Source organism: Carettochelys insculpta, chromosome 2, assembly GCF_033958435.1.
Source record: "Carettochelys insculpta isolate YL-2023 chromosome 2, ASM3395843v1, whole genome shotgun sequence".
Lineage (NCBI taxonomy): Eukaryota > Metazoa > Chordata > Testudines > Carettochelyidae > Carettochelys > Carettochelys insculpta.
The window spans coordinates 33,257,879-33,271,948 of record NC_134138.1 but is presented as its reverse complement, the minus strand read 5'-3'; the positions used below and the strand labels follow the sequence as shown (position 1 = coordinate 33,271,948).

General features: G+C 38.2%; 1 protein-coding gene across 3 annotated transcripts in view; it reads right to left on the bottom strand.

Moving 5' to 3' along the window:
- The window catches only part of CSMD3 (CUB and Sushi multiple domains 3), a 1,166,921-nt gene that overhangs the window by 748,926 nt on the left and 403,925 nt on the right, over window positions 1-14,070 (bottom strand). For all 3 annotated transcript variants that reach the window (XM_074985642.1, XM_074985643.1, XM_074985644.1), the window contains exon 6: window positions 7,894-8,006. In XM_074985642.1, coding sequence (XP_074841743.1) covers window positions 7,894-8,006 — 113 coding nt within the window. The remainder of the gene's footprint in view (window positions 1-7,893; window positions 8,007-14,070) is intronic.

Here is a 14,070-nt window from a genome sequence, read left to right as displayed (position 1 = left end):
GCCCTTTTGAAAGGGGGATGCTAATGAGACACTTCAAAATATGCTAATTAGGTGCTGCAATGAATATGCAGTGCCTCATTAGTGTAATGGCAGCCACAGCACTTAGAAAGTGCGGCTTTCAATCACACATGGCTCGTCTACACGGCGTCCTATTTGGTTATAGGAGTATGGGGATTTTGAAGGTGCAGGGTCCTTTCGAAAAGGACCCCGTGTAGACAAGCCGCATGCGATTGAAAGCAGCATTTTTGAGGTGCCGCGGCAGCCATTATGCTAATGAGGTGCTGCATATTTCTTGCAGCACCTTATTAGCCTGTCCCAGAGTTTCTCATTAGCATCCCCCTTTTGAAAGAGAGGGTGCTAGTGTACACATCACCTTTGTTTCTTTTTTCTTAGTTTGATGAAGCTGAAATGTTATGTTTATATATGGTAAATTATTTTATTTCAATTTTATGAATGTGTTGTATTTCTTTTTGGCTATTATAATAATAATCTGAACATACTCTATTTGTATATTTTTTCATATGTTATGTTTTAATGTGCTGATCTTTTCTAAACCACGTTTCAGTCTTAAGCAACTGAAACATTTGGATGGCTCTGAATGCTAGAGAAAGAAATGCTTTATAAGTCCAGCAAGATACAATGTCCCATAGAAACAGGGAAAGGCTGTAGAGCTCAAAGGCTAGGAACAAAGCATGTAATCCATACTTAAATAATGGGGTGACTCTCTTCTGGAAAACTCTTATTCTTGAAAAGATTGTATAGGTTCTGATGGATAATCAGGACTGGATCCTGCAGTTTGGTTTTCCTTCCATTCTCAGACCAATATAGGTCTGCATGTAATACAAACTTGCAAAGGCTGTTTATAGGGTACATCTATACCTCATTTAGCCATTGTGGGCCTGCAGCAGCTGAGTTGGGCCATGGGCTGTTAAACTACACTATAGGGTTGTGGCCACACTTGGCCAAAACTTCAAAATGGCCATGCAAACGGCCATTTTGAAGATTACTAATGAGGCGCTGAATTGAATATTCAGCACCTCATTAGCATTAGGATACTTCTGGCCATGGCACTTCGAAAACACCTCATTCAAGTGCTCACAGCTTGGTGCAGCAACACCGGGGTCCTTTTCGAAAGGACCCTGCACCTTTCGAAATCCCCTTATTCCCCTCCACTGATCAATTAAAAACAATTTTGAGAGTAAGGGAAGTTGCGCAGGTACTTCAAAGTCTGCAACTTCAAAGTTGCTGTGGGGAGAATTAGCCTAATGAGGTGCTGCATATTCATCACAGCACTTCATTAGTATTCTCTCCTCAGGCTGAATACCATGACCCCTTCGAAGAAAAGGGCTGGTGTAAACACATCTTACAGTTGCATCTTTCCTAATCTGAAAGCTTTAAGAGAGTCTGTTACCTTTTGAACTTGCTGATATAAGCAAAGAACATCACCTTCCACACGACCAAGGGGAAGCTCAGTTGCAATCCACCAATGACATTGAAGTAAAAGTAACTTAAGTTACCCAAAGGTTTTGAACAAAAAAGCCAAACAAAACAAAACAAAATGAATTCATGGTGGTTGGACAGGACAGTGTTTTCTCAAAAGAATTAACAAATTCAAAAATAATGGATCACATTGTGCCATTTAGTCAGTGGCCCATGTTGGTGGCTAGTGCTGAGCCACCTCATCTGTCCCCTAGCTTCCCAGGTTAAGGGCTTTGGATAACTTACACTTTTGAATAATACTGCAGCCTGCTCTACCTGCTGTGCTTAACCAGTTCCATAAGCCAGTATGGAGGGAAGGTAGGACCATGTCACTGCTGTCCAGGGACTGTTATCAGACCTCATTGTGGTGCAAGGGGATGGAAGGCATCTTGGTCCTAACTTCCATGCCCGGTAAAGACATCAGCTGAAGCCTGACCCTTGAATGTTACAGTTAAAATTACCTATCCCCTAGAACACAGTGTTAGATTGATGGGAGAATTCTCCCTCAGATCTATCCTCTTCTTGGGGAGTCAGCGTATCTCCTCCAACTGTTGGTGTATTCAGCATCTTCACTGAAGCGCTACAGTGATGTAGCCGCAACATTACAGCTCTACCATTTTAAATGTAGATAAATCCTTAGTTAACTATAGCTTAATACTCCTCAATAGAACATACAAGGAAATCTCTTGTTGGAGGAGAATTAAACTACAGGGAACTAGTGATACTTTACTTCTGACTGACTGCACCCACACGAGTTTAATGAGATATAATGTAAGCACATTAGTGTCACAGCTCTAGTTACATGTACAGTAAGTTTTCTTAACTTATTCCTATATAAGCAAACTTTTAGGGTTTGGGAAAAAGGTGTCATATTTACAGCTGTGGAAGCTAAGCTCTTCTCATAAGCCAGTAAACTTAAGGCACACTCAGCAACTTGCTCAGACTCACTTTTGTGTCAGAATCTTTTAGGGAGTATTCTCAAGGGTCACTCTACATACACAATGGATCCCTGGTATCTTTGCTGAGTTCTCCAACAGGGCTAACTAGTACTGTCAACTGCTATAGTGCTTTTCATGAGGTTGTCATTAGAAAAAAAAACAAACAAAAAAACAAAACAGGATCTGGACAAAGACTATCAACTCGTTTAAAAGCAATTACATATAAGATAATAACAGCTTTCAGCCTCTGCTTAGTACAGGCAATGTGACTTGGCCCACATCCATGCTGGTGACCCATGAAAACAGGCTCTGTATCTCATTATTAGATTCTTAAGCCAGCTGTCAAGCAAAAGCAAACACACAAAGACCATGTGTATTTTTTTTAGGGTTTCAGAGAGATCTTTGAATTTCTGCATGATGGTATATTAGCACTGTGCTCATTTATGTCCCAACTTAGATGCCACCAGAAAAGAATAAAAAGAAAGAGGGAAACAACAAAAAATAAAATGAGAAAAGCCCAAGCAATATAGAGTTAATGTCCAAAGATCTGTTTTACATTCATTTAAATCCACATAAGTCACTGTCAATGCCTAAACAGAGTAACCAGTACACATGTTGCTTCATATTTACATGCATGTTTATGTGCACGTGCTAAAGAAAGTTGCTGTATGCTTCTCTAATACATTAATTGGCAAAGTTCCTCTATTTTTATAAAGAAGGTTTCCATGATAAAGAATGTTAACTGAAAGCAGATCATACTGGGAATTCAGCCAACATTAGATTACTGCTTTGTACATAGTTTTGACACTATAGAAGAATAATCACTACCAGTATATACTGCCAAGAAAAGGAAGAGGAGGTTGAGGGAGGTAAGGAAAGGCTTTCAACAATTCAGAATACCACTATAAATATAGGACCAATGCTATAATAATATAATAAAAGTAGGATTCATGCTAGAACATTAAAAGATGTATGTGAAAAAGAAACAGGTGATGGTGGCTCTCAAATGTTGACTTTAGTGGACAAGATGGATGGGCATTTGTAGAACAAATGAAAAAAAGAGCTGCAACACAAGACTTCGTAGTAATGAGCAACTTAAACTACTCAGGCATCAGCTGCAGTAGAATATCAAACCACAATATTCTTAGAATGTGCTGGGGACAACTTTTTATTCCGTAAAATGGAGGAAGTAACTAGTACAGTAATATTAGATTTGATTCTGCCCAATGAGGAGAAATTAACTGCATTTCTGAAGATGACAAGCAATTGATCTGAAAGTGATTATGAAGTGGTAGATTTCATGATTCAAAGGGAAGGAAGCATGAGAACAGTAGACTAAGGACTATTGACTTCAGAAAAGCCAAATTACAACAAACTCAGAAAACTGGTAGCTATGTCCCATAGGAAGAGAATCTGAAGGATGAAGGAATTTAGGAAAGCTGGCAATTGCTCAAGGACATTTTATTAAAGGCAAAAATCATGATGCAAAGGAGCAAGATGAAAGTAAGAACCAATATGGCTCCATTAGGTGTTCTTTAATGATATGAAAAAAAAATCCCAAAAACCTACAACAGTGGAAAAAATGGATGAATTCCTAAGGAGGAGTACACAAAATTAACACAAACATGGGGGAGGGGGGACACAAAATTAGACAGGCTAAGTCATGAAGTGATTTAACAATAACTAAGAGACATAAAATACAATAAGGATATTATTTGAATCCATTTGCAGCCATAAAAAGGGAAAGAAAAATATAGGTCCTCAATTAAGCAGAGAAGGAGAACTAATAACTAATAGCATCAAGAATGCTGAGGTGTTTAATGCCTACATTCCTTCAGGCTTTACTAAAAGGGTTAATATCAAACAGATAAGACAATATTAAGATGGGGGGAAAGGAAGGCAATCTAAAATAGGGGACGAGCAGGTTAAAAATATTTAGGTGAGTTAGATGTATTCAAGTCAGCAGGGCTTGATGAAATTTTTCCTATTATACATATGCAACTAGCTGAAACAATCTTGGAATTATCAGTTACCTTGAAGAACTTTTGTGGAATAAGTAAGGGCGCAGAGTATTGGAGGAGAATCATAGTACTTGTTTTTTAAAAGTGGAACAAAGATGACCCATGGAATTATGGACCATATAGGATAACTTGAGTAATTGAAATGATACTGGGACAAATTATTAAAACAATAATACAATTAAAACAATACATAAGCACCTTGAGGATAAAATAGAATTATAAGGAATTTGTCAAGAATAAAATCATGCTAAATCAACCTAAGTCAATTCTTTGTCAGAGTTGCTGACTTATTAGATAACAGAGAAATAGTAGATAACATACATATCTTTTTAGTAAGGCTTTTGACACAGCAAGCAAAGTAAGGAACTGTAGTCAAGATGAGTTTACTGTAAGGTGGATGGACAACTGTTTGAAATGTCACTCTCAAAGAATAATTATGGTTCATTTGTCAAATTGGGAAGACGTGGCTAATGGGGTATTTCTAGGATCAGTCCTGGGCCCAATACTACAAAGTGTTTTCATTAATGAATTGGCTAGTGGACTAGAAAGTATGTTTTCAAAATTTGCAGTTGACAACAGCCTGGGGAGAGTTTCAAAGGATTTAGAGGACAAGATTAGAAATCAAAACAAAAACTGATGAATTGATGAACTGGTGTGGATTCAAAATGATGAAATTTAATAAAGATAAGTAAAAAGTAAACTGAACAACTACAAAATGGGGAATAACTGGGTAGGCAGTAGTACTGGTATTTATAGTGGATCACAAGTTATATATAAGACAACAGTGTGATGTAGCTGTGAAAAGGGATAAAGGGCTATCCTGAGCTATATTAATGGGATAGTTATTTATAAGATATGGGAGGTAATTTTTCTGCTGTAGTTCACACTCGTGAGGCCTCTGAGGGAGTAACCACAGATTCTGGTAACCACATATTAGCAAATGGGAACAAACTGGTACAAGATCAAAAGAGAGCAAAGAAATACTACAAAACGTTTTTTAAAATGCCATACCATCACAAAGGTGAAAAATAGTTTTCCTTCAAATAAGCTGTTAGAAAATAAGCATTATATATTTCAAGAAACTGGTTGGCATATCACAGTAAATATTAATAATGAATATACGAGATTTCTATGGTAACAATTGTTTTATATATTCAAACTGTTGTGATAACCTATCACTGTTTCTGCATCATAACTTTTCTTACACATTGCGCTATTCTACTTTGTTGTGGTTATGCTGTTGTAGTGATCACATGTTTATAGCTTTTAAATTTAATTTTTTTTATCTTTTTCACTTGCCAGTTTTCTCTCCCTTTATGTGACAATCAGTGATTGCATGTTCATAGCTTTTAAATTTAATTTTTTTTATCTTTTTCACTTGCCAGTTTTCTCTCCCTTTATGTGACAATCTATTCCTCCCCTCCCCACTCCTAAGTTTCTAACTACTGCATTATTTCAGATGTCACTATGTGGGCCTGTCCACACTTGCCCTCAACTTTGAAGGAGGCATATTAATCAGGGTGACAGGAGATTGCTAATAAAGTGCTGCAGTAAATATGCAGCACTTTATTGAACTAATATCCCCACCCCCACCCCCGGTGGCAACTTTGAAGTGTCAAACTTCAAAGTGCCGGGGAGTAAAGGCACTTTGAAGTAGTGCAGGCACTTCAAGTGCCCACGGCTACAAGCGTGCCGGCACTTCGAAGTTTGACACTTCAAAGTTGCCGCAGGGGAGAATTAGCCTAATGAAGTGCTGCGTATTCACCACAGCACTTTGTTAGTAATCTCCCATTGCCCAATTACCATGCCCCCTTCAAAGTTTTGGTCAGGTGTAGACCCAGCCTATGGGAACAGATGATGAATTTTTCAGGAAACCTCACTTGATAATTGTTGGTTTAGTTTTTCTATTTTGCTTTGAAGTGAACTTTATCATTTGTGAAGGGTTCTAATCTGTCAGCATTAGAAAGTTAAGAGCATTATTCAATCAATAGAAAAAGAATGGCAGAAATGCAGATGCTTCAGATTTCCTAATCAATTTCACCACGTGTCTCAAACCCAACATGAGGGGAACAACGTTAGAAGTCAGACAGCAGTTCACTGTTCATTCTGCATGTACATTCTTTCTTTCTTTGGCATCTCTTCCAACAATGCCAACAAGAATGTCATTTGTCTTGCAGTTTTTCCATATGGACACACGTTCTATTGAAAACTGGACTGAGAGCATCAACTCATCTAATTGTACATAAGCCACCAAAATACTTATTATATTGTTCACTACCAACCTAGGGCTGACTCCTTCTAGTGATCTGGTTGTGAAAGATGCCATCATACCTTATTACCAAATTATTTTATTATCCTTTTTTCTTTGCCTCTTTTGAGTACCCATTTGAAATAAATTCAGTTAGAGTAAACAAGCCAGGGATCCATGACCTGGGGCAGCCCAGGGTGCACATTTATTCAAGTTTGCTGAACTTCAAGTGATATTCCACTCTGTTTATTCTTGGGTATGTGAATCATGTAACCTAGGCTGCCACACAAAGTTACAAAAGTCTTCCAGTAGTAAACTACATGTCCTTACTACATTGTATTTCCGGGATATGTATGGCCTCATGCTAGTTTGGTTGAAATATAAGGCTTATCTAAAACTCCAGTAGAGTTGCCAACATTTATGCCTTTTTCTCCAGTCATAATTGCGTGTGGGATAGCCACAAAAACTGTAAAAGCATATTTCAGCTGAAATCCTTTTGCTCAATCTGGATGAAAGTTCTCTAAATACACAAATAGAGAAATTATCTATAACAAGGGTTACTGTTCCTGGAGGACAAGTTGAAACTGTAAATATATTATTTACAATAATGGGTTGTGAAAAAGCAGATACTATTACCAAACATTACAGAAGCTACACATTAGTACTTCATCTTTATAATTATCTTGTTCTGAACAGTGAGATTCCCAAGTTAATGCCTGAGATACTCTTACTCTGCTTACTCAAAATTATGCTTGTTCATAAAAGCAGTGGATAAGAATCCTAAGAAGGTTAATTAAACACCCAATAATAAACACAGTGGGCACAGAAATGTACCTGAATACATTTCCATTTAGTATGCAGTTCATATGCACTGTTTTACAGTCACTATTCTATAATTTTGAAAAGTCAATGATGTACCTTAATGATAGAAGTGTTCTTTTCAGTATTTATTATACATTACTTTTCAGAATTCCAGATTCTGCTTAAAAGCTAAACATTTTCACAGCAACTACTTTGGTCTACACTGTAATTTAATAAAGATCATGTTGTTCCAACAGCGGGGGAATTATCATTTATGCATGTTTGAACTATCCATTTATAATAAATTAGCGCATTTCTTTCTTAATGTGAAATTCGGTTATGTTTACAACCCCTCCCCATCTTTTTTTAACATTCTGGAAAGAAAAATGGTTTTAATTAAATATACCTTGATAGTGAGCACTAAATCCGTGGTATCGGTGGTTGCTGTCCGTTACAAAATGAAGTCTGAGCCAATTTTTGTTGCTGATAATTGGAGGAGGTATATTCATTCCAGATAACCTGAGTTATAAAAGACAAATGAAATAAAAGTAATTAATGGGGGGAGGACAGAAAATATTGTCAGTGCTGAAGGCCTGGGGTACTTTTATTTTTGAAGTTTTATAAAAAAATCATATTTTTAAAGAGGAAGAAAACCTTTTTGCTGAACACACGTGTATTCGTTTACCATATGTACAACACACAGCAACAATGACTATGCTTTTTTTTATTTCCTTAATGAATATGGTGTGTAACTTAGGAGTGGTAAGCCTATCACAAATGTCCCTAACGTACTGCATAGTATGAGTACTACACATCTACTGTCTATCCAAGGTATTGCATACAGCCCCCAGTAGTATAGTCTCTGAGCACTTCAAATATTTTAATATATTTATCCATACTACTCCTGTGGTGGGAAAATATTATCCTAATTTTACAGATGGGGAATAGAGGCACACAGGGCTGGATTTTGAAAGATATGTAGGTGTTGATGGAATACATATATACTGCAAGTGAGATTTTTAAAACAATTTAGGTGTCATTTGGGAGTTAGGCACCTAAACACTTTTGAAAATACCACTAGGTGCCTTCCAGCATATTAAGAAACATATTAAACACCTTTAAAAATACTGTGGCTAAGCGACTTACCCAAGATCACATAAAGTTCTTGGAACAGCAGAGAATTAGCCCAGTACCCCAGAGTTTTAGGCTACTGCCCTAACTACTGGACCATACTTTGCTCTTGACACTCTACACTATATTTTGATTCATGCTTGCAAATCCTATTAATTACAATGAAAATTATACATGGGCTCCTGAAGGTTCACGTCCTGTTTATTCCTAAACACACAGGTGCACTAACCCCTCACTTAAAGTTTTAGCTATGTTCCTGAAATATGCTAATTTAAGAGAAATGATGTTAAGCAACTCAATTTCCCCAAGATAATTAATTTAAATGATGGGGTTAGGTTCCAGGAAAAATTTTATTGCCAGCCAAAAGATAATATATACATATAGACCCCATCTACACGGGCAGCTTTTGTTGACAAAACTCGCTGAGCATCTACGTGGTTAAAGCTCTTTGTTGAGAGTTTGTTGACAAAACTCAGCTGTTCAGCCAGCAGCATTACACCTCTCCCTGATCAAGTATAATGCCTCTGTCAACAGTATTTTGACATAAGAGTGTGTGTATAGACACTTCTGTCAACAGAGAGGGCTTCCGGTTCCCTGGGCATCCTTGTTTGCAGAGCTTCCAATCAGCCATTGTGTCAAGAGAGGGCAGGGCAGTCTGGCTGCTCTCTGTTGACAGAACAGCTTGCTCTTTCGAATCATTTTTATATTTCGACGCTGTCTGTCAACAGAGGTATTGCCGAGGTTTCTCTCTTGACAGAGGCTGCCCGTGTAGACGCAGCCGTACAAGATGAGTATTAAATACTTTAAAATTAACAATTTTATATTGCATTCACCAATGATGAGTACGATTGGCTGAAGCAGGAGTGTAGTGGAATTGGGGCACAGGGACTTGCCATGTTTTTCCAACCCGACCCTCCTGCTGGGGATCAGCATCAGGGGCTTGACCACTCCCTAGCTGGAATGCTGGGTGGGGGTAGAGCAGGGGAAGCCCCTACATCTGAAGCCCACTCCCTGTCTGGAATGCAGGGCAGGTGAGGGGAGGAGGAACCAAACAACCTTCTAATGAAACACTGTATGACGTTAAACAAACATATTCTCTAATAGATCCTCCAAACCTTACAAAGAAGCAATATTAATTGAGATGAATTTAAATGAGGAGTTACTGTATTCCTTTGATGATCAGTATTTTACACCACCCAGGCCCACCGACAGGGGTGGGGGTGGAGAAAAGACAGCAATTGCCTCAGGGCCTGCAGATTCAAAAGAGTCTGAGGCTCTCAGTAGTTGCCACTGCTACTGCACCAGCAGAGTTGAGTACACCCCTGGGCACCTTAAATCACTGCTGAAGCCCCAGGGGGCATGCTCCAGACAGTGCTGGAAGTGAGAGGACACGTCCTCTCAAGAGGTGGCAGTGAGGGTTAGCTGCCCAGCCCTGCCCCTTCTGGAAGTGTGGACCTGGGTCCACACACCTTGCCTCAAGGCCCAGCCAGTTTCGTGATTCACCTGACTCCAAACAAAGATGCCATCTTACACTGGGAAATTATACGTCGTTCTTCTAATTATACATCATTCTTCTAAGGAAACTGTTCAGGCTTTATGTTGGGCAAAATGAAAGTGATTCTATTTTAAACAGTCATGAAGTCTTAACTGGTAAATTGAAGCATGTGACTCTTTCAAATAAATATATTTTGTAATTTAAATAGAAAAACTAGAGCTGGTCGGGAACTGGAATTTCTAGCCTATGAAAAAACTTCCATTTCATTTCCCCAAATTGTATTTTTTAACAAAAAAATCTGAAATTTTGAAGTTTGCCACAAAATGAAAATCTTGACAATTATTGTTAAAGGGGATCAAAACATTTCATTTTGACTCTATCATTTTGATCAATTTTCATCTTCAGTGTTTTGTTAAATCATGAAATATACTGTATTACATAATGCCAAATTTGAAATTAATCAGAACTACAAGTGAAAATGAAATATTACAACAGTGTCAGAACAATATAAAAAAATCAAAGGCGTCTGTGAAAGGCAGACATATAAATAGTGGTAGTTTTTTAAAGTGCTTTTACAAAAATGCTAGGAGTCTGTCTAATAAGATGGGTGAACTGGAGTACCTCATATCAAAGGAGGAAGTTGACATAATAGGCATCACAGAAACATGGTGTAATGAGGACAATCAGTGGGACACTATCATACCGGGATATAAATTATATCGGAAAGACAGAGCAGGTCGTGCGGGTGGCGGAGTGGTACTATATGTGAAGGATAATATAGAATCAAATGAAACAAAAATCCTAAAGGAATCAAAATGTTCCATAGAATCATTATGGATAATAATTCATTCCTCTAATATGAATATGGTATTAGGAATATATTACCGACCACCTAACCAGGACAGTGATAGTGAGGCTAAAATGTTAAGGGAGATTAGAGAGGCTATCAAAATAAAAAACACAGTAATAATAGGAGATTTCAATTATCCCCATATTGATTTGGTACATCACCTCAGGACGGGATTCAGAGATTAAATTTCTTGATGCCTTAAATGACTGCTTCTTGGAGCAGCTAGTACAGGAACCCACAAGGGGAGAGTCGATTCTCGATCTAGTCCTGACTGGAACGCAGGATCTGGTCCAAGAGGTAACTGTTACTGGACCGCTTGGAAATAGTGACCACAATATTATAACTTTTAATATTCCTGTGTTGGGAAGAACACCGCAGCGGTCAAACACTCTGGCATTTAATTTCAAAAAGGGGAATTACACTAAAATGAGGAAGCTAGTTAAACAGAAACTAAAAGGTAGAGGAACTAAACTAAAATCCCTGGAAGCTGCATGGAAACTGTTTAAAGACACCATACTAGAGGCCCAACTTAAATGTATACCCCAAATAAAAAAACACAGTAAGAGACCTAACAAAGAACCACCATGGCTTAACAGCCGTGTTAAAAACGCAATGAGAGAGAAAAGGGCAGCTTTTAAAAAGTGGAAGTCAAATCCTAGTGAGTAAAATAGAAAGGAACATAAACACTCCCCAATTAAGTGTCATAATGTAGTAAGAAAAGCCAAAAAAGATTTTGAGGAACAGCTAGCCAAAAATTCAAAAAATGATAGTAAAATGTTTTTTTAAATACATTAGAAGCAGGAAGCCCGCTAAAAAAGCAGTGGGGCCCTTGGACGATAAAGATATAAAAGGAGCGATCAAGGAAGACAGTGCCATTGCGGAGCGATTAAATGATTTCTTTGCTTCAGTCTTCACGGCTGAGAATGTTACAGAGGTTCCTAAATCTGAGCCAGCCTTTTTAGGTGACAAATCTGAGGAACTCTTCCAGATTGAAGTGACATTAGAGGAGGTTTTGGAGTTAATTGATAAGCTGAATAGTAACAAGTCTCCAGGGCCAGACGGTATTCACCCAAGGGTTCTGAAAGAACTCAAATGTGAAATTGCGGAGTTATTAACAGTGGTTTGTAACCTATCCTTTAAATCCGCTTCGGTACCCAATGACTGGAAGATGGCCAATATAACGCCAATATTTAAAAAAGGCTCTAGAGGAGACCCTGGCAATTATAGACCGATAAGTCTAACATCAGTACCAGGCAAATTAGTAGAAACAATAGTAAAGAATAAAATTGCAAGGCACATAGAAGAGCACGAATTGTTGGGCAAAAGTCAGCATGGTTTCTGCAGAGGGAAGTCGTGTCTAACTAATCTATTAGAATTCTTTGAAGGGGTTAATAAACATGCGGACAAGGGGCACCCAGTGGACATAATATACCTAGGTTTCCAGAAAGCCTTTGACACGGCCCCACACCAAAGGCTTTTATGTAAATTAGGCGGTCATGGGATAGGGGGAAAGATCCTTTCATGGATCGGGAATTGGTTAAAAGACAGAAAACAAAGAGTTGGAATAAATGGTAAATTTTCACAATGGAGGGGGGTAACTAGTGGTGTTCCCCAGGGGTCAGTCCTGGGACCGATCCTGTTCAACTTGTTCATCAATGATCTAGAAAATGAGGTAAGCAGTGAGGTGGCAAAGTTTGCAGATGACACCAAGTTGTTCAGGACAGTCAAAACCAAATGGGATTGTGAAGAACTACAAAATGATCTCAGCAAACTGAGTGATTGGGCAGCAAAATGGCAAATGAAATTTAATGTGGGTAAGTGTAAGGTAATGCACATTGGAAAAAATAACCCAAATTACACGTATAACATGATGGAGTCAAATTTAGCTACGACAGATCAGGAAAGGGATCTTGGAGTTATAGTAGATAGTTCTCTGAAGACATCCACACAGTGTGCAGCGGCAGTTAGTAAAGCAAATAGGATGTTAGGAATTATTAAAAAAGGGATAGATAATAAGACAAAAGATACCATACTTCCCCTATATAAAACTATGGTACGCCCACATCTTGAGTACTGCGTGCAGATGTGGTCTCCTCACCTCAAAAAAGATATATTGGCATTAGAAAAGGTTCAGAAAAGGGCAACTAAGATGATTAGGGGTTTGGAACGGGTCCCATATGGGGAGAGGCTAGAGAGACTGGGACTTTTCAGTCTGGAAAAGAGGTGATTGAGGGGCGATATGATAGAGGTATATAAAATCATGAATGGTGTGGAGAAAGTGAATATAGAAAAAATTATTTACCTTTTCCCATAATACAAGAACTAGGGGACACCAAATAAAATTGATGGGTAGTAGGTTCAAAACTAATAAAAGGAAATTTTTCTTCACACAGCGCACAGTCAACCTGTGGAACTCCTTGCCGGAGGAGGCTGTGAAGGCCAGGACTCTATTAGGGTTTAAAAAAGAGCTCGATAAATTTTTGCAGGTTAGGTCCATAAATGGCTATTAGCCAGGGATAAAGTATGGTGCCCTAGCCTTCAGTACAAGGGCAGGAGATGGATGGCAGGAGATAAATCACTTGATCATTGTCTTCTGTTCTCCTTCTCTGGGGCACCTGGCATTGGCCACTGTCGGCAGACGGGATACTGGGCTGAATGGACCTTTGGTCTGACCCAGTATGGCCATTCTTATGTTCTTATGTAACAACGTTTCAATTTTTCACATTTGAAATTGTGTTGAGCCTCAAGAGCAAACAATACATATCCCTGAAGAGCTCCTATGATTTGCTTTAGGGCCAATCTTTATCATTATATAAAATCAAAATCTCTGGTGTATGATTACTGAATTGCTGCATAGGGGACTGTGACAGAACCATTTCTTCTATTGCTATCAAAAAGTATTCTCTGTTGATGCAAATATAAAAAGTTTGTGAAACTTTTTACAATATGAACATTTTCTGCAACATGCAGTGCCCTTAAATTCAGGTAAGATGCTATTCAGATCCACATAACTTGTTGGATAACAAAATAAATTAACTGCTAAGTTAATGTTTTAGATTCATCATTTTATCACCTTTCTTTTTTTTTACAATTTAGACTGAGATCTG